Source organism: Drosophila montana, unplaced genomic scaffold (assembly GCF_035044405.1).
Source record: "Drosophila montana isolate Dmon_TW-CO22-7 unplaced genomic scaffold, ASM3504440v1 contig_3200_1, whole genome shotgun sequence".
Taxonomy (NCBI): domain Eukaryota; kingdom Metazoa; phylum Arthropoda; class Insecta; order Diptera; family Drosophilidae; genus Drosophila; species Drosophila montana.
The window spans coordinates 183,070-203,428 of NW_026998080.1; the positions used below are offsets into that span (position 1 = coordinate 183,070).

The 20,359-nt window shown below is 37.6% G+C and overlaps 2 protein-coding genes and 1 long non-coding RNA gene across 4 annotated transcripts in view; all 3 read left to right on the top strand.

The window, feature by feature from the left end:
- The first annotated feature begins 1,249 nt into the window (after positions 1–1,249).
- LOC135432178 (uncharacterized) lies at positions 1,250–1,884 on the top strand. Its single transcript, XR_010436892.1, has 2 exons — positions 1,250–1,520; positions 1,574–1,884. It is a non-coding gene; the product is annotated as an uncharacterized LOC135432178 (long non-coding RNA).
- Positions 1,885–7,639: 5,755 nt separating this feature from the next.
- LOC135431306 (putative uncharacterized protein DDB_G0283779) lies at positions 7,640–8,179 on the top strand. Its single transcript, XM_064686356.1, has one exon. It carries the CDS (start codon positions 7,719–7,721, stop codon positions 8,070–8,072), a length of 354 nt encoding a protein of 117 aa, XP_064542426.1. The 5' UTR covers positions 7,640–7,718; the 3' UTR covers positions 8,073–8,179.
- Positions 8,180–8,325: 146 nt separating this feature from the next.
- The window catches only part of Hr3 (Hormone receptor 3), a 28,076-nt gene continuing 16,042 nt past the window's right edge, over positions 8,326–20,359 (top strand). For both annotated transcript variants that reach the window (XM_064686352.1, XM_064686354.1), the window contains exon 1: positions 8,326–9,062. In XM_064686352.1, coding sequence (XP_064542422.1) covers positions 8,933–9,062 — 130 coding nt within the window. In that variant the 5' untranslated portion in view covers positions 8,326–8,932. The remainder of the gene's footprint in view (positions 9,063–20,359) is intronic.

The following is a 20,359-nucleotide window of genomic DNA, read 5'->3' on the forward strand; positions in this document are numbered from 1 at the left end:
CTACTTGTTTCGTTTATGCAAAGTTTTATGCTGTCCCATAACACACGCAGATACTTAACAGCTACAGATACATTTGTATCTGTATCTGTGTGCGTGAGTGAGTTGCGGCAGAGTTAATTGTATGCATTACAACAATAACAAGACATAAATTAGCCACAAAAAATATTAATTTATTAACTTTGAGCTACGAAATTGTTGTTGCTTTGCTGCGTTTCGAATTTGGCAAACCGAAAGTCGCTTGCAACATCATTGATTTTTTTTTTTTGATTTTTATTAATTTATGTTTTCAATACTTAGGTTGACTTAATTTGAAATTGTGTGCGATTTTTGCATGTGTCGTCTCCTGAAACAAATTTCAATATTATATATAGTTTTTATTAGCATTTTTTTTGGCTGTGGCTCTGTTTGCTGAACTTTGACCCTGGTTTACCTTGGCAGTTTTTTTTTAAATTTACTTTTTACGATTTTTAGGGGACTTTTTTTCTTCATTTTGTCGAGGCTTTCAAGAGTTTAAGAAATGCATTTTATTTTTAAATATTACATATTAACCAAAGTTAGTTAAGTGAAATCTTCAAAAATGTTCAAAGCAAAGGCATTGAAAATGTTATTGATTGGGTTTTGTGTATTTAAATTACGTATGCTTATGGCAGATATTTTAAAACCGGGTTTTTGAGAGGAGGATCCTGGGCTATAAATACAAATGTGCTTCATATGTAATGCCTTACTCGTGATAGACCTAGCAGGGTCTAGAAATGCGCTTTCTAGCAATTAAGTTTGTCTTACAATGTTGGAGAAATGGGCGATCATCAGGTTCTGTCTATATTTAGGTCAAGGTTTCTTGGTGCTACTAATAAATAACTAAATTCCAAATTCTTAACCTAACTTTCTTGTTTTTCAAATAAAAATCTAGAGTTCTTTTGGAAGAATTCTTCAACTATCTAATCCCAGACTCTGTCTGTCCCTATCATAGCCCTAATAAAAAAAAATATATAAAGAATAATAATAAGAAGAATAACATTAATAATAATAACAATAATAAAAATAATTAAAATAATAAAAATAATTTAAGTAATAATAATAATTTAAATAAAAATAATTAAAAAAAAAATTAATAATAATAAAAACAAAACAATTAAAAAAGTATTCATACTTTTCTTATATCAATGAAAAGCCCAGGAGATATTTCAAAATGAATTGTTATATTTGTTCTTTTTAAAACATACTCAATTCTAAGCCCAAAACAAAACTGATATTCTTTTAAAATTCACATGAAAAGCATTTTCCTAAATATGCCTTGAGCTAACTTAATGACAATAAGCATAATTCATGACTAAGCCACAAATTGGCACAAAAGACATCTAAGCCGGAGAAATAGTTTATGTGAAGAGGGCTGGCATATGTTTTAAGTGAAGACACACGCATACACACGCATATGTATAGGTGTGTGTGTGTGTGTGGCATTATAAAAAATGCATTTATGCGCAATTTGCAGAGCCATTAGAAACAATTTTCATGCATAAGTGAGTCGTTGAGGAAAGTCAGCTAAAAGTGTAATTAAATGCCGCACACACAGGATGAGCGGCAGCGGCAGGAAGAAATGGACAAAGCACGCAGCCAGGCAGACTAGTCCAGACAGACAGAGACAGAGGCAGTGGGATAGAGGGTGAGAGGGAGAGGGAAACAAGTCGACTGCAATGCACACAGTTTGGCCTAAAAAGCAATTGACCTGCTAATTGGGAATTTCAAATGGAAATGACAGTAGCCGTAGCAGTGGCAGTCGCAGTGCCAGAGAGAAGCGCAGCACAAAAAGGAAATGGACGAAAATCGGCAACAAAAACAAAGGCTACAAAATAAAAAAAAAAGGAACGCCATGAAAACAACAAATGCTGTAATAGTAATATGGCACACAGCTTTTTCCGCCTGCAGCAAAGCTTTGATGCGCGCGGTCTCTCACTTACTGTCGACCCTCTCTTTGAAATGACGCTCTTTATGTAAGAGCGACGTCAACAGCTGATTAGTAAAAAGCGCGCGCTGCTCACTCTTACACGCACACGCTCTCCCCCCACCAACCCACACACACACACACACACACGCGCGTAGGCATGCACATAGAAAAGCGCCAGTGGAGCGGTTGCCATAGCGAATGAACGGCACAAAGCGTAATGCTGAAAAAAATTGAAGAAGTCATCGGCACAGAGACACATATACCCACTCAGCAAGCAGCGCTGCCGGCGTCGCCGTCGTCATCAACAGTGCTTTGGCTGTTGTTTCTGGATTGGAGTGCGGCCGGTGGGGACGTTGCTGAGCGCAACGTGGCTACCGCGCTCTTTGGCGTGCGCTCTCTCTTTACTATGCGAGTGTATGTGTGTGTGTGTGTTGTGTGAGTTGCTGCCACACTCTGAGGCCGCAATGCGGCGCGCCACTTGGACAACGAACTCGATAACATTTTGAGGCAGTCTTCAGCTACACTTCGTATTGAGCGTATCGCGGCGGCGGTTACGATGCGTTGCGCGTTGTATCTTTATTATTAATTATTTGTTGTTGTTGTTTATACTTATTGTATATGATTTTCTTCGTGTATGTGTGCGTGTGTGTGTGTCTTTTCAACTATTACGCGCGTCTCTCGCTCTCCTGTGTGCGTGCGTGCGTGCGTGTGCGTCGTGTATGTGTGCCGCCAGTGCGTTCGTCTCTCGATTTGTGTGTGCGGTGCGTGTGCAGCAATAGAAAATTACAAATGCAACAGCCACAGCCACAGCGGCAGCAACAAATTCAAATATTGCAACATGCCTGGCTAATTTGTTGCTGGCATCGGTGAAGTTGTTCGGTTCGGTTTCAGCTGCAGCCAAAACAAAAAGAAAAGTCAACAAAAATATATATATTGTATATATATATATATATATACAAGAAGCGGCAGTAGAAATATCTAAAAAGTGCATTCAAATTCCAAATCGTGCCTAACTGCAACAAATGCAACTGCAATCGCTACTGCAACGTCGTTGCGCCGTCTCGTGATGCGACAACAACAACAACAACAACTACAACAACAACAAAAACGGAAGTGCAAGTGACGTAATTTATTGGTACAGACTCCAAAAAAAAAAAAAACAGAAAAAAAAATACAACTTTTGGAGCAGCAGCTGAGAATGCAAACCCCTCTACACTTCTGCACACACCCACACACTCACACACACACCCTCCAAAAATATAGATTGTGTAATGCAATAAATTGCTGTGCGTGTGTGTGTGCGTGTGCGCGCCTGTGCGTGTGCGCGCCTGTGCGTGTGTGCGTGTGCATAAAGCCATAAAGGATCATTTCTGAAAAAAGACATATTTATTGGATTATAAAATTAATATGTGAAATCCACCACACAAATTGGATAATTTATTGGATATTATTTGCGCAGAAAAATCTCTATGGATTACGAACAACTTAAAAGCTGTTTTAAACAAATGCCTTATTATTTAATATATTTTTTTATTACTCGAGTTTTACAACATTTGTATCTATAAAAAAATATCGACGATTTTCTAAGAGAGTTGTCGATTTATAAGAGACTTATTGGCAGGATTTTTGCAACGAATTGAATTTGTCCTTTAAGGCGATAGTTTTCATTGGACTCTTGAATTTTCCGGAAACTAGAATCTGAGTTAACCATTCCCATTCATTCATTTCACATTCATTCATTCACATCCGATATAAAAGTGTTATTTTTGAAAATGCATATTTCGAGAATTTCTTTAGAAATCAATATCATATCAATATTTAAAAATTGTTTATTTCTAAAAGAAAAATAGCATTTCCAGGCAATTGCAAACATTTGTAATCTGGAATAATAGCCAAATATGAAGGGATTTTATTTGCGAGTGTTCACTGTAGTATTTCTTAGCATGATTTTAGGTATAAACTATTAAACTTTTCCTAATAGTTGGCCTTCTTCAACAACATGTCTACTAACATATCTGGAAACACCTAATTTATTTTTTATTTTGACTCTCTTTACTTCATATTTAAAATTCAAAACCTTTTTGGTTTTACCAATATTATCAAATAGAGTCCTTTGTTACATATTTGTTATATGTATACTATGTATTATCGTTTACATTGTGCTTTACATAGGCTATATCCAACAAAATACAGCAAAAAACTTTTGCTATTTTTATTATTGGGGATTAAAGATTGGAAAGAATACAGTAGAAAAATTCTGCTATTCGATTCATGGGGATCAGGTATTGAACCTACCTCGTTTTAATCTCTCCCCTTCGTATTCGTTTTCTCTATATCCGAAAGCAAACAGTAGAATACTTTTTCTATTATGTTTTTGCGGATTAAGGATTGGAACTACCTCATTCTAATCTCTTCCTAACGTATTCCCCATTTCAGAGAAAACCTAGTAGAAAACTTTCGCTACAATATTCTCGTACAGTGGGCTGGCTTGAGAAGCAGAAATCAATTTGTATACAATAAATCTTCATTTCAATAATAAATATAATATAATAAATAATTAATAAGCCATAGATCAACATTTCGCTCGGAGCCGTCTTTTTGTTACTATGCAGGTTTTCTCAGGGTTCAAGCAGTTCTCGTGCTTCTTATTTTTTTGACATTCTTGTATTCAAATAATAATACTCATAGGCCCGTATCTTTTAATTGCTCCGTAAAGATTGAAGCCCGTTGCTGTAACAGCAAGTTTTTCCCACTGTTATGCAGTGTTAGAAAGTTGAAAAATTTAATACAGTTATCGCTCGCAAATTAGAACGCTTCTGCGAAAAGATCGCATTTTCGAATGAAAGATTTTCACATACTAAACAAAATAAATTGTGAAAAAGTTAAATTTAAAGACTTTTAGAGGTCGATGCCAATGGGATTTGAAATCTCGATGTACTCAAAAACCATTAGCTACTCAGTTTAAATTCTAAACTTAACTTTTTCCTCTTTTAAAGATTGTTTGTAGTTAAGAAATTTGCAAGAATCAAGTTTTGTAAACGAATTTTACACTTTTTAAAAACAGGCACGATCTTAAGAGGTTTACACCTTTTCAGAAAAAAAAAATAAAAATAATGTAAGCCCATTATTTCCGATGCTTCAGGAACGAGTTCATCCTGAGATCGACAAAAATCATATGACATAAAAAAACTTCAACTTTCTTTAAATATTGCTAGATTATTGTTAAACTTTTCGAGTTAGGTGAGTTTTGTAGGGTTGTCAAGCTTACACACAACTGTTTGCAAATCTTTGTCTGCTTCTTCTTCTTCTGCTGCTGCTGTTGCCGCCTTCATCATCAGCCCCAACTGACAGTTAAAAGTTCACAGTAATAATCTTTCATAATGTAGCCACATTGTTTTGTTTTCAACCCCAGCCCCCACCCCAACCAGCCCCGCAACCCTGCACAGAAAAAAAACAGACGAAAAAAAAACAATGCAAATTGTTGCCCATTGTGCCCAGTTATGATTATCAGTTATTGTTGTTGTAGTTGTTGTAGCTGTTGTTTTTGGGCTTCTATTTATAATAGCAGACAGTTTCTTAGCCAGGCAAAAGCCAAGAAAACTGTCAGTAGACAGAGTCAGCCGCAGCGGCAGCGGCAGTAAACAGTTACAGTAACTCAACTGCACAGTAAGTCACCCAGTTGGTCGCTAGCTTCAGTTCAGTTCAGTTCAGTTCAGTTGAGTTCAGAGCACCTAAAGCAGAGCTGTCTCTCAGTCTACGTCGTTGCCTACGCCCACTATCATGCCCCCTCTCTCACTCCCTCTCTCTCTATCTCTCTCTCTCTCTCTCTCTGTCTCTCTGTTTCACTCACTCGCACAGACGCTACCTTTTGCCCAGCGCCAACTGTTTGCATTACCGTTAGTAGAACAACATTGCTAAGCACACACTCTATGTGTCGTCTATAAGTGTGCCAGAGCCACCCCAGACCCAAGCTAAAAGGGGGGTACAAAAAAAGTGTATAAAATAAAAGCCTAGCAGCGACAGCGACAGCGCCTATGCCTGAGTCTCTGTGTGCTTCTGTATGTGTGTGTGTGTGTGTGTGTGTGTGTGTGTGTGTGTGTGCAGAGCTCTAGCATAGGTCATTGGTCTTTTTCGGCGTCAACGTACTGCGACAGCGGGGCAGCGACGCTAGCAGCGACGCTGGCAGTCAGCATGTAACTTTGTCGTCAGCCTTTGCTGTTGTTGTCGTTCTTGTTGCTGTTGTTGTTGCTGTTGTTGTTCTTGTTGCTGTTGTTGTTGCTGCCTCCCTTTTTCGGGCTTGACCGGCTTAGTACCGTTAGTAAGTTCGTTGTCGCTGTGTTCGTGTGCGCTCGTTGTGAGAGAATTTTTGAATTTCATGCCTTTGCTCTGCTTCTGCTGCTGCTGCTGCTTCTTCCTCAGATGCCCCATTGTTGTTGTTGTTGTTGCTATTCATTTTCATTTTCTTTTCAGTTTATTTGACGCTGCGCCGCTGCGCTCAGCGCTGCCCACTGCGACGCTGGCGTTCTGCTCGCTACGCTTCTATATGTAAATTTCTCCATTACAACAATAGTAAATGGTAAAAAAAAAAACTGCTGGCGCTGCTTTAGTTACAGTTGTTGTTGTCGCTGCTGGCACAATTTCTGTTGTTGTCGCTTTGGTGACGGCGGCAACAACTAAAACAACAACAACAACAACAACGATTTTACTGGTGACGTATTTGCATGTGTGCGTTTCGCTTGCCTCTGCCTGGGCTTCCGCATTTGAAGTTCCTATTAACTAACCCCACAGGGCTCTAACCCCCGACTACACCCCGCCCAACTAGGCAGCTCACCCTCACTAAAATAAAATAAAAAAAAAAGTAAAAATGTGTTTTATATTCATTTGCGTTTGCTCGTTTTGCCGGCAAGCTTTGGGTCATAGAACTTTTTTCAGTGTTTACAAGCGCGCACACACACACACGCACATGGCTTGCGCTCCCACTCGTTCTCTCTCTCTCTCTCACGCACACACGTGCAGAGCTTTCGTTGTGTGATTTATGCGTCGCTGTTGTTGCTGTCGCTTCGTAAACTGCATTTCATGTTCGTTTCTGCAGGCGGCGGCGCGCCTGTCTGACAGAGTTGCCACCCCCGCCCAGTTAGACCCCACCCACAGCGCAGCTATATTATGACTAGTCGGCGTTCCCCCTACCCCTACACCCCCACACCCCCTACTGTTCGAGCTGTCTGGCACCCTTAAATCTCATTTCTATATCGATTTTTCATGTTCATGTTACATTCTCATGCATTTGCCTCGTTGGAGTTGTTGTTTTTTTTTTTGTATTTTTTTTTTTTTTTTTTTGGGCAGCGGAGTTGCGGCCCAGTTTTCATGTCCTGTGTCGCTTGTTTGATGTTTAAAGGCAAATTCAATTATTGGTAAAATCATTCGCGCACACACACACACATACGCACACACGCACAGGCCGCAAGTGTGCTCCTGAGTTTCATATATTAATTTTTTGAAAAAATATCAAATATTCGCAGGCAACTTGCCACGCCCACTAAATTAACAATATGCTGAATGCCATGCATTGGCCATGGCTAACAACGCGCAGCAAAAGCATTTATATAACGGGCCAAACCATTTTATACATCAAAGTGTTTAAATAAACAACAAAAGAGGAAAAACCATATATAATTAAGAAATATATATATATATATATATATATATATAAATATAAATAATAGTCGAAATAAACGAAATTCATTTGAAATGCTGTTTTGAAGAATGCGCCTAAATGTCTTCCGGAATTAATTGTCGTGAAATTTTCGTATTTTTGGAAATTTTGATTTGGAATCAAACAAAACAGAGAAATCGACAAAACAATGAGCATAACAACAACAGCAGCAGCAGCAGCAAAAGCAACAACAACAACAACAGCAACAACAACAGCAGCAAACAACATCATAAAAATCACAGCAAACGCAGCAGCAGCAGCAACAACAACAACAAAGTCGCAGTGAAAGTGCTTAAAAATCAACAACAACAACAACAACAACAACAGCCGAAAACTTCAAAAGGCAGCAACAACAACAACAAAAGCTTAAAATTGCACAGCCACCAAAATTTGCATGTGCTGCAAAAGGGCTAAAAAAGCGCCCAAAAACAAAAAAAAAAACTTATTCAACAAACAAAATTGCTTTAAAGCTTAAAGTTTAAAAATAAAATAAAAACCAAACAATTTCTATCTAAAATATACGCGAACAAGTGTCTTATTAAATAGTTAAATAGCATACAACAAAATAATAATAATAATAATAACAATTATTAAAAAACAAAAAGCAGCAGCAGCTGATCTTAAGCATTAATCAGATTTCAACACACAAGTTATAGTACCTACAGGCCTGAAGACAACGTTAGAACATTATATATACACACAAACCAATATATATATATATATACACACATATATAGCTAATAGATATATACATATACACACATATATATATATATATAAACTTTAAAGATTGGCAAACAGCAGAGCAAAAGCAGCGCTAAATAAAACACGCCCCCTGCCCCCCCCCACTGTGATATTAGTAATTTCACATATAAAACAAAAACTTAAAAATATTAAAAAATTCTTAAAGTGCAATAAAAAACAACAAGAAAAGAAATTCAATAAAAATTGTATGCGCCCCGCTCAGCCACAAACAAACAACAAACAAAAGCGTTTACTTTACAACAAAACCAAACTAACAAAATTCTAAAAAAAAAATTGCTGCAAAAAGTGTATTCAGCTAATACACGCACACAGATACAAATACACACACACACACACACACACACGCACACACAACTGGCTATGCAGTAGTTGGGCGTGTGTGTGCGTGTTGCTCGTGCTGCATTTAAATAACATTCGACGACAAGCAACAAAACAACAACAAACAATCAACATTAAACAATAAACAATAAACAGAGTTTTGGTGGCAGGCGCTCAGACGTTTTTTAATTATGTATACGCAACGTATGTTTGACATGTGGAGCAGCGTCACTTCGAAACTGGAAGCACACGCCAACAACCTCGGTCAAAGCAACGTCCAATCGCCGGCGGGACAAAACAATTCAAGCGGTTCAATCAAAGGTAACCACGCGCCACATACCCTACAATTTATAACTACATTTTAAGTCAATTTTCCAAAGCGAGTCGCTTTTGAAAAATTCCCTGAATTATGCCCAAGTTTTGTTTAAATATGTGATCTCAAGTCACGAAGGAGCTAAGTAAATATATAAAGTTAAAATCTCAAAGTAATTTTAAAAGTACACAACAAAAATTTTAAAATTTTTTTAAAACAGTTTTAAAATTTTTTTAGAAGTATTTTAAAATACTACTGAAAATATTTTTAAATCATTTTAAAATATTATTAAAAACTTTGCAAACTATTTGTAAAGCATTTTGAAATATTTTTTAAAAATGCTAAAATGTTTTTAAATAATTTTGAACCTTTTCTGAAAATAGAGACTTGTGTAGATTCTCGAATAGTATATACAAATCAAGTATCTATAATTTTATTGCTGTTGCCAAATCCTCCCAGTGCCCGCGGAACACGAGCTTGTTTCAATCCAGAGATTACTTGCGCCGTTGCCAAGAAATCAATGAAAATCGATATCGAAATTAGGCTTTAAGAGAGTTACCAAATTGGCAATGTAGCTTCTCATAAAGAATATAAAGCTCTAGTCTAAATCTTTGCCAACCCTTGAGCAGGTAGCTCGAGCTGCTTCAGCTTTAGGTTGAAGTAGGTGCAGGGTATTTGCTAGTCTCCAATATCATACTTTCTTGATTTTAAGCTGCAAGTTTTGGGGTTTACCTCAGCGTTCTATAAGTACTCGCTCGCTTTGTGATTATATGTTATATATATGTTACATATAGGATCAACTATATTCCTACGGTTAGGCACGTTTTGGCCATTTCCACGAACTGTAAACTGTTGGGAATTATTTATTTTTAACGGAACTGAGGGCCAAGCAGCTACGCCTCAAGTGACAGCTATCTTCATTTGGCTAAATTTTGATTTTTCACTTCAATTTCCGAGCTGCAGATACCCTTTAGAATATCTGAAGGTCTCTCGATACTCCTGATAGGTCAATTTGTATATATTCATATTGAAAAATCTTTACTTCTGTTCCTACTAAAAGTAACTTTAATTTATATATGCGCTTTAAAGATATTAAACTACCTGTAAATATATAATATACCTTGGCAAATATTTTCCTTAGAAGTTCTTGTTATACTCCCGATAACTGAAGGATGTATATTGGAAAATCTTTGCTTTGAATCTTTAATTTATATAGCCACTAAAAATATATTAATAAAATATTAAAAAAAAGGAATGTGAAGAAAAGTTTTGGTTGATATTTTGTTTTCTTATTACAATTTTTAACGTCTGTAAATGTAATTTGTTTAAAAACTTTACGCATCAGCAATTATTGTTAACATTTCGAATGATAATTCAACTTTCTGTAATTAGTTGTAAAAAAAATGGCTTGCACCAAAGATACCCTGTATTTTTGAATCTGTCAGCAGCACACAACTTCGCAACTCTAATGAAAATACCAAGCCTCAACCTCGCTCTTGGCTATGTAACCTATAAATTATCAATGAATAATTATAGGGTATTATGTGAAACAAAAACTCGACAACTAACGGAGCTAGAGCTGACAAATATGGTATGTGGCCTTTCAGAAGCTAAACCCAGTTGAGAATTATATTGCAGGCCTGAAACAAATTGCAGCCGCAAGACTTGAATGATATAATTTCGATATGCTCTTTCGGCTTTTGTGTGTTAGTTAGTCAGTCGGTTAGCTGGTCGCTGGTTCGGTTCGGTTTGGCTTGCTTTGGCTTGGTCAGCGGCGAAATAAATTAAGCTGCTGCCGCGTCCGCTGTTGGCAGTGAAAGTCACTCGAGACTTGAGTTTCTCAAGCGGAATTATTGTAGGGAAATCCATGAAATTCGTAAATGAAGAAAGACGCAACGCATTACGAAACTCTCTCCTCCTCTCTCTCTCCCCCTGTCTCACTCGCTGTCTCTTTTTCGCGCAGTGTATCGTTTGCATTAACAATTAAACTAATTCGACATGGCAATCAGTTTGCTGACTATTCACCTTCAATAAGCCTCCAATCAAAAGAGACCCTTTTCTCATAGCTGACTCACAGATACGCACACACACACACGCACACACACACACACAAGCACACACATAGAGCTGTATATAGGTGCAAATACTCACACACATACATGGAGGCACTTGCAAATTAAAATTCGCGCGCCAGCAATAAAAAGCGATATTGTAATGCCAACACAAAAAAAATATTGTTTATTTTTTTGGCTGCACATTAAAATTTATATAAATATATGAATTGCTATACACACACACACACACACACACACACAATTGTTGGCAATTTTTCTTTTCATTTTGACGGTTTTTTTCTTTTCTTTTTTTTATATTGTATATTACACGATGCTTTCGATTGCGTTGGCAAATTGAGTTTATTTTTGGCTCAATGCATTTGCCATATCTACATAATTGTTTTTATATATATGCACATATATTATTAATAATATATTAATAACAATTGCTGCAACTATTGCACACAAATCGCTGCCCCGCCACCCCACCTCACCCCACCCCACCCCGCCTCGCCTCGCCCCGTCTCTCTCGCGCTCTCTTATCAGCCGAGGTTTGCGTTCTTTGACCTCACGACGGGGTCAGCGGCCCAAAATGAATAATGAGCATTTGTCAGGCTTTTCGGTTTTTGTTGGTTAATGCGTACGATTTTTGTTCTTTTGCTTGTTTGGAGGGGGTGGGGTGGAGGGAGGGGGGGGGGGTGGGGTATATCAACGCCAGGACGCCCGTCATAAATCTTAATTGCCAGACCGCAAACGCCGTGTTTAGCGAGAGTGAGAAACCTTTAGTTGGGGAAATGGCCAAGAAATGACCATTTCAACCCCAAGATCTCGCACCCCGCATCCCCTAACCCCAACACCCGTAACCCCTGCCCAATCGTAAATGTTGCGTGCTCTAACCCCAAACACTATTATTAGACTTTTGATGTCCTTATTTGAGCGTATGCCAACTATAAACTATGCGGAAAACAGGTCCCATAAAACTTATAATATATAATGGGTCCGTTAGAACTGAGAAATTACATGCAACATATTTAGAGCAATTTTTGAAACTATAAAACTTACCAAATATTATCTCTTAAAAGATACTCGCATTCTTTTTCCAGACTCATTCTGATAAGATTCATTGAGCATGTCACCTTTAAAACATGAAAATCTATGTAACAAATTAATTTAAAATTATTATTATTAAAATAAAATGCAGGAAAGACTGGCTTCGTTTGGAGCCTCTCTGATTTGTACAATACTCAATGATTGTATTCAAAAATGTTTCATGTATATAGTTTATTAAGAATACAACTGACTGAAAATATTGATTAAATGCCTTTACTTTTAAAAGAGGACTGATTGAGAATTTTAATTAAAGTTTTGAGATTAGTTAAATATATTTAGATATCACTCTAACAGCATCATATAAAATGGTTAAGCCCCATTAGACGAAGGGTTTTCAAGGCCTTGGTACTTTGGTTGGTTTTTAACTAAAATCCTTCTTAACCAGACACAGAGATTTTATCTTTTTAGTACTGCGAAATATTTTCAAAAGTTACTCTGATTTACAAAGGTAACTCTTAAATAAATATGTAATAAAAAATTATTGGGATTTTTATATTTCAGTACCATGTAATTTTCATAAAGATTTCCCTTCATACATTGTCCTTTTAAATACATATATGGGTTGATGTATATGCTTAAGCATAAACAAAAAGTAATCTATATTATATGTAGAATATATATGTACAGAATATACCTTAGTAGATACCTTATCATCTGAATGCAGAACAGTTCCACGTATTATTTCGTGGACAAGAAAATTCAGCTTTTCTTCTGCTGTGACTTATTTTCACTTTGCTTTTCGATCCACCCCCCCCCACCCCACCATCCACCTTCCAAAAAAAAAGAAGTCGAGCAATTAAAAGCCACGAAAAGCAGGCACTTAAACTGTTTTTAGCTGCTGCTGCTGCGTACGTTGCGTGTGCACAAGAGTTAAGAGTGGGCGGGGCGGAGGGTAGCTAGGGCAGGGGCAGCGGATGGGATTGTGACCCAAGCTGCGCCCGCAAAACTCAACGAAATATGCATGCAATTTGCCTTTATGACTTCCGCGACAGCAAACGCAACAACAACAGCGACAACAACAACAAAAACGTTGGCAACTTTGTTTTATTGAAATTTTCACTTTGAGTTGTCTTGAGTTTTGCCAAAAAGGCAACAGGCAACTCGTAGCTCGGCATTTGCCACTCGGTACTTCATAAAAATAAAAAAAAAACAGAAAAAAGAAGAGTGCGACGACAATAAAATGTGAAACAGAAACAGAAAACAGATAGTACGGTACAAAGTGAAAGAAATGCGGCGTAAACAGAAAGCGGCCAAAAAATTAACAAAAAAAAAAAAGGAAAGAGCAGAAAAAAGCGAAAGACTCGTTGTTGAAAGTGGCTGGCGATCGCACGTACCGCCCGCACGCGTCCCTTGCCCACCATGCGCGCAGGCAGGCCCTTGCAGCGGAAAAAAATTAAAAGAGCGCACGAAAAAAAAAAGTTGTCGTTCAACGTTTTTGTTGTTTTTGTTGTTGTTGCTGCTGCCGCTGAGTGAAATGCCTGCGCTGCGTTTGCTGATTGTGTAGTCTAGGCACACACACACATGCACACGCGTACAGAGCTTGCAGGTCGCTCCCTGCTGCTCAACCGCCACCCACCTCCCCGCGCATTCATAAAATGTACGCGTGATAGTGCGAACGCCGCACGCTCTAAACTATAAAGCAGCGCATTATAGCTGAATCTACTGCTCTCTTCGTTGAGTTTCTGTGTGAGCGCGAGCTTCGTCAAAAGACTGGCAAGCAACGGCACAATCATCATCAACGTCAACATAGTAAAAGTCTAAAATCGACAAAAAATTTAATTTTCGGCGGTCATTCACCCGAAAAGATCCACACGCACATAGGCGCAAGCACACACACACAATAACACATAAATAAGCAGACAAGAAAGCACAAAGAGAGTGAGAGAGAGAGAGAGGGAGTGCGTGAGTTGCGTGCGTGCATGCATGTGTGTGTGTGTGTGTGTGTGTGTGTGAGCGTCTCTCGTTGTTATGCGGGAGCGTTGACGCGTCGACGTCATCGCAACGCATATTACAACATGCTAGTGGACAGCCTGGGCGCCGAAAGTGGTGGGTGGGGCGCGCGGCTTGGCAGCACTCGAATTCGCTTTCACACACACGCACACTCATACAGTGCGATGCTTTCTATGGCTTGGCGACGCCTCCGCCTGCGCCTCCAGCAGCAGCAGAAGCAGCAGCAGCGGCGTCGGCGGCAGCTCAAATTATTATTTACGCATAAATTTTATAGACAGCGAGTGAAAGAGCTTCGCTGCTTCAAGACAAAGAGCGAGAGTGACAGAGATGGCGAGAGCGAGAGTTGCGTTAGTTTTGTTATTAGTTTGCACGCCTTCAACAATAGGCGCTGAATTCAGAGCTACACTGGCCAAAAATATGAGCAATTTCTAATTGAAAACAAATTTAATTATGCTGAAAACAGTTTGAGAAATAATTAACTAGTAATGTAAATATATATAATACATTTAAAAAGACTGGCAATTAGATAGTTTTGTTTAACACTTAATATGTAATTCCTCGCAGTGCACTTGGCCCGTTGTTTGTGTTTTGGCTTTTGTCAATTATTGCGTGAATATCCATTTACCGTTTTCTTCTTCTTCTTGCTGTTGCGCTTTTAATTGCTTTACAAAAGCTCCAGAAGCCACTTGACTTTGCCGATTGTCGTTTGCCTTTTGGCCAACATTCGTTGGCCCGTTAATCGGCTAATTTGATTTTTATTTACACGCCATACGCATGTTAAGCAAATGCCTCAAATTTTCGAAAGGGGTGGGGGGGGGGGGGGGGGGCGAGGGTTGGAATAAGGAGAACACATGAATATTTGCATTATTCTGACAGCTGCTTGTAATGTGTTGGCTGTGCGACTGGGAAAACTGGACACATTCTCGCTCTCTTTTCCACCCTCATAAAACATAAATATAAAGTTTTTTTGTATTTTTTATTTTTGGTATGGAAATTCCAATGGATTTATGGCCCAGGCAAATATAGTTTTTTTTTCTTTTTCAAAAGTTCGAGTTATTTGCAAACAAATAGAGCGATTTTTTTGGGTTTTTATTCTTGTTATTGGGGTTCTTTTTTTATTTCGGGCGAGTTCATTCGCTTTTGTCCCAGAAACAATGCAGAAACCACATTAGTTTTTATTGTTTTTGCTTTCACGATAATTATGGAAATTTGCATTATGTTCTGCGGCCAGACATTACCGACGGGTAATTATAATGAAGATATCAACTTTAAAGCATAGTAAGGCATATAATTGTATCAAAAACTGAATACCCTAGTTAAACCGAAAGGACAAACTATTTCTATTTACAAGAAGAAAACAACATAACCTTTATAGGGTTACAGTTTCCTTACTTTTCTTCAAATAAGAAACACTACAAATAGTTTGACTATGATAATCGTTATAAAATGATATTACTAGAAGTACTGGATGATTCCATTTTTAAGGCCTGAAAACATCTTAATTAATATAATTAACTATAATAAAGAAAGATATAGGGAATAGGAAAAGATACTTATTAATAAAAATCTTCAGTTTGAATTAAAAGATTAACGTAATATTTATTCAAGCAAACTTTAAGACTTCGATAAATACCTAACTTATTACGTCTTATTACGTACAAAGCACCCATTTTAGTCAGGCTACCCGGTTCACTAGAACTTGAGGTATACAATGTTAGTTTTAAGTGTGAAAAGGTCATTGAACTCGTTGAAATATTTGTCTAATGCCTCGTAGCACTTGTCGTAAAGATAAGCAACAGTAGACATATGTATGTATATAGTTTTCTCTGTATGCCTAAGCCTAAGCACAGCCATACCTATCTATGGGTTATCTGTATTACTCACTTATTGGATGGATAGAAATTTGTGTACATGCTACGCACGAGTCTTCAGTTCTATTCTCAAAAAAGTATAATGGCAAAAACAATACTCGCTCGATAATATCAGGGATATTCCTTGAATTGGCGACTCTCTGTTCGATCTTTGAGTGGTTCAGACTTTGTTTAATGATAGAGGATTGTCAATTGCACTTATCTGTTAGCGCAATTCTCTATAGTTGTATTTTTCTTAGGCTTAACATTCATGCGTATAGCATGTATATATAGAAAAAGTGCAAGTTTATATATGAAGTATTTAGCTTGGCATGAGATAAGCTAACCACAAATGTGTGTCATAAGGCCACAACTTCAATGCTATTGCTCAGACAGAGAAGAACTGGGAGCTCAGCGATTACAGCATTACAACGCGAGACTCTATTGCAGGCTATTGAATGAGCTGCACTAATGAATTCTCTGTATTAAAAGCTTCAAGTAATAACAGAACATTTAGAGAATGAACTAGCTCGAGTTAGACAAACACAAAACAAATTTTAGCACAAGCTTCATGTGAAACGTTTACGAATAAACTTGGGAGACGAAGCAAGGAAGAAAGAATATAGAATAAACTAGCTCAAACTTAAACAAATACAAAGCAAATTCAAGTATCAACACAAGCAACCAGTGAAACGTTTACGAATAGACGTAAGGGAAGGAGCAAGAAAGATAAAAGAGCGGAAAGAAAATTAATAGAATAAACTAGCTCGAATTTAAACAAATACAAAGAAAATTCAAGTATTAGCACATGCAGCGAGTAAAACGTTCACGAATATACATAACAGACGGATCAATGAAGAAAAAAGAGACGAAAGTGAAATGAAAGAATTAACTTAAATAAAGCTCGAACTAAGACAAAGACAAAGTCTACGTCACAAAGCAGAGCTGAAAAATGTAATGTTCGGGAAAGATGGAGAAAGAGAAGGACAAAATGCCGGAGCAAGCTGATTTAATTATCCTCTACTCTACTTCTTTCTTATTCATAGGCCTAACACATTGCCTTGTCGAAATGTATTCTAAACAAACTTTGGAAATGCGAAACAGACAAAAAGTAGCTATAAAATTGATATATGCATATGCAATATTATTATTCTAGCAATTATCTGGCCAGACAAATGCAATGCATCAGTGGCCCCCACGGGGCCGCACATAGTGCAACGCCAGAGACGCAGCAGCAGCCACAGCAGCAGCCACAGCAGCAGCCACAGCCGCAGCTGCTGCTGCGTATCTTATCTATGCAACTCTCGCATAGAACTTAATGTGCGTGAGCTTGTCACACACACACACACACACACAGATACCTAGAGCTGTGTGTATGGGTGGCAAATAAAAGATTGCATATGCCCCACAATGCAGCCACGACCCGCACAGCCACCCAGCGGGACCAGAGTTTAGAGAAATGCTCCTCAGTTAGAATTTAGCTGCTTGAAATGAAGATTCTTTTGGGGTAATTATATATAATATAATATAATAATTAATATACGAATCTACAGCTGCTTGTGGGATGTAAAAAACAAGCATTAATATTAAGACATTACAAAGGAATGCATGCAGAACGCGTTCTTTCAGCGAAAATTAGAAAGCCGTTGCAATAAGTTTAATAAATGTTAAGCTATTGATGTGGCTAAAGTGCACTCGCTTAGCTGCAAAGTGAAGCCACATGAAAACTGAGCTTTAAATGTAAGCCACATGAAAAAGCATGTGAAAATTACAAGAGTTTTCATGCACACCTGACAAGAGAATGCTTTCAGAATAATTTGGATTTATTTCATTATTAAAACAGCTCGAAATAGAATTCTACGGGCTCTAGTTAGGCATAAGGCATGCCAAAAGCACTTCCCAGCGCAGTGCATTTGTATGTATTATGCCTGTAATTTAAAGCTTAATTAGGAATATAATCAGTGATAATAGAAGAAGAAGAAGTAGAAGAACAGGCAGCCAAACATGCCATTGGGCCCGACTGGGTAATGCGAGTCGCGCCAAATGAAATAGACGAATATATTTGTTGGAGCTGCGAGCGCAAAGTGTGTCTGTGTGTCTGTGTGCCTGTTTGTGTTGGTGTGTGTGTGTTTTTGACTGCGTGTATGTGTGTGTATATTTGGTTGTTTGTGTGCGCTGCACACACAAAAATGCAACTCGCCGACAAGTTAGAGGCGAACGAGCGCCGCCAACAAATGCGAAAAACTGGGACAAAGTTGAACAGACGAGCCAAGGACGGATATTAGTGCGCACAGTTGCATGATGGAAGCGATGGCAACGAAAACAACAACAACAACAGCAACAGCAACAACAACAACAACAGCAGAAAAACAAAATGAATGCCTTTTAGTTGGTGTATTTTATAGACATAGTTGTTGTTGTTGTTGTTTTTGTTAGACTCTTGCACATACATATACATACATATAGTATATATATGTATATATGCATGTTGTACATAGTATATATATACACATGCACATACATACATACATGAGCGAATATATATGTGCATGTATTTGTGTAGCTTTTGGGCTCTGCAACTCGATTTTTGTTTTGTGATTACAATTTGCATGCAACGTCAGCGGCGACGCCGGCGTCGGCCAACGGGGCGGATGAGAGATCGGAATTGTTTTTTTTTTTTCGTTTTGTTACTCTTGCAACAACAACAACAACAAGAATTGATGCTGCTGTGGCATTCATTGTAACAAAATTGCGCATACGCCGCGTTGTTCCTCAGTTCGTTCTGTCTGCCCAAAAAAAAAAAAAAAGAAGAAAAATGGAAAAAATACGAAGAAAAAAAACGCTATCAATTAGGCGCTGGCTGGAAAAACTCGTTTGGCCACTTTGCCATGCCGCATATTGGATTTTCTTTAAGAATTTTTGCGCCAAAGAAACAAACAACAAGTCACTTAGTTAGTTACTCAGTTAGTTAAAAACTTGGGAACTTGAAAAAAAAATACGGCTAAGAAAAAAAAAAGAAAATCTCGTTTGCGTTTTTGGCCAAATTGTGTTCTAGACGAAGAAAAAAACATAAATAATTGGCTGTTTAAGTGCAAATGTTGTTGTTGTTGCTGTCAGTTGTTGTTGTTGTTGTTGTTGCGAGTTGCGCAAAGAAACGCTAAAAAGAGTCAACTTACGTGGCTTTGTGTGTGGCTTTTGAGGTTGTCAAGGTATTTTTTTTTCTGTTGTTGTTGTTGTTTTGTTTTCGAGTCGAGTTCAGTTTCATTTATGTCGACGCTGTTGCATTTGAAGCCGTGCATAAATAATGCATAGGCCTACTTTTTTTTAGGGGAATATGCATACACATAACACACACACACACACACACACACGCACACACACACACACGCACACACATGTTATCTATGGGCCTCTGCACTTTGTACTATGCCAAGCATTTGGCATTGTTGCGTTCGCCTTGCATTAGCATAGCCAAAGGGTTTTTCCAGCGTTTTCTTTTTTTGGTTTTGTGGCTTTTCAAAGTTCTAACGCATTTCAAGTGATGTCATTTGTGTGGAAAAGTGCTCAAGACTTTTCACTCAGCATATTTACATTTGCCGCCAAATAACTGCGCAAAACTATTCACAACTATTTCGAAATATTTTTAAAATATATATTTTGCACAATGCCTTTAAGATGATTATTATATATTGGTTTATGTTATTTATAGATTTTTAATAGAAATAGAAATAGAACGCGCATTCGATATCTTAATTCGTGCAGGTATTCGGGAAACCAAATATGGTAGCTAGGGTGCAGTTGGATTCTATGTGAGCTCAAGCAGAACTTTACAACTGAACTGAATAAGTTTGGAGCTTAAATAATATAAATATAAATATAAACTATATTTAAATAAGTATGAGAAGAATTATGATAACAATCTGTTTAAAATGCTTCTGTTTTGTATGAAGCTATTTTTGACTTAAATAACAGCGAAAACATTTAAAAGCTATTAGCTAATGATGGAAATCTAGCTTAAGAAAAGCTGCCTATAGATATAGAACTTAAAAAGCCGACAAAAATAAAAGGTACAAAAATAATACCTTTTGAATAACGGGCTTCTACAATACTTTCTACTGTAGATGCATATAAAAGAAAAAAGTAAGGATATCTTCGGGCCGTCGAAGATTTAATACCCTTGTAGACATTTGTCTTACGGGATAACGGATATATGATATATGAAGCTCGTAAATGCTGAGTTTGGTGAAAATATCTTGGAATACAGAGCACGAAATTTTGCCATATAAAAACTTATATATCTACCTATTCTTCCTTTAGAGTGATTTATATAGCAGTGCTATC

Bases quoted from the DNA above. Each gene is read 5' to 3' on its own strand.
- LOC135431306 (XM_064686356.1), top strand. From the start codon at position 7,719: ATGTCTTCCGGAATTAATTGTCGTGAAATTTTCGTATTTTTGGAAATT.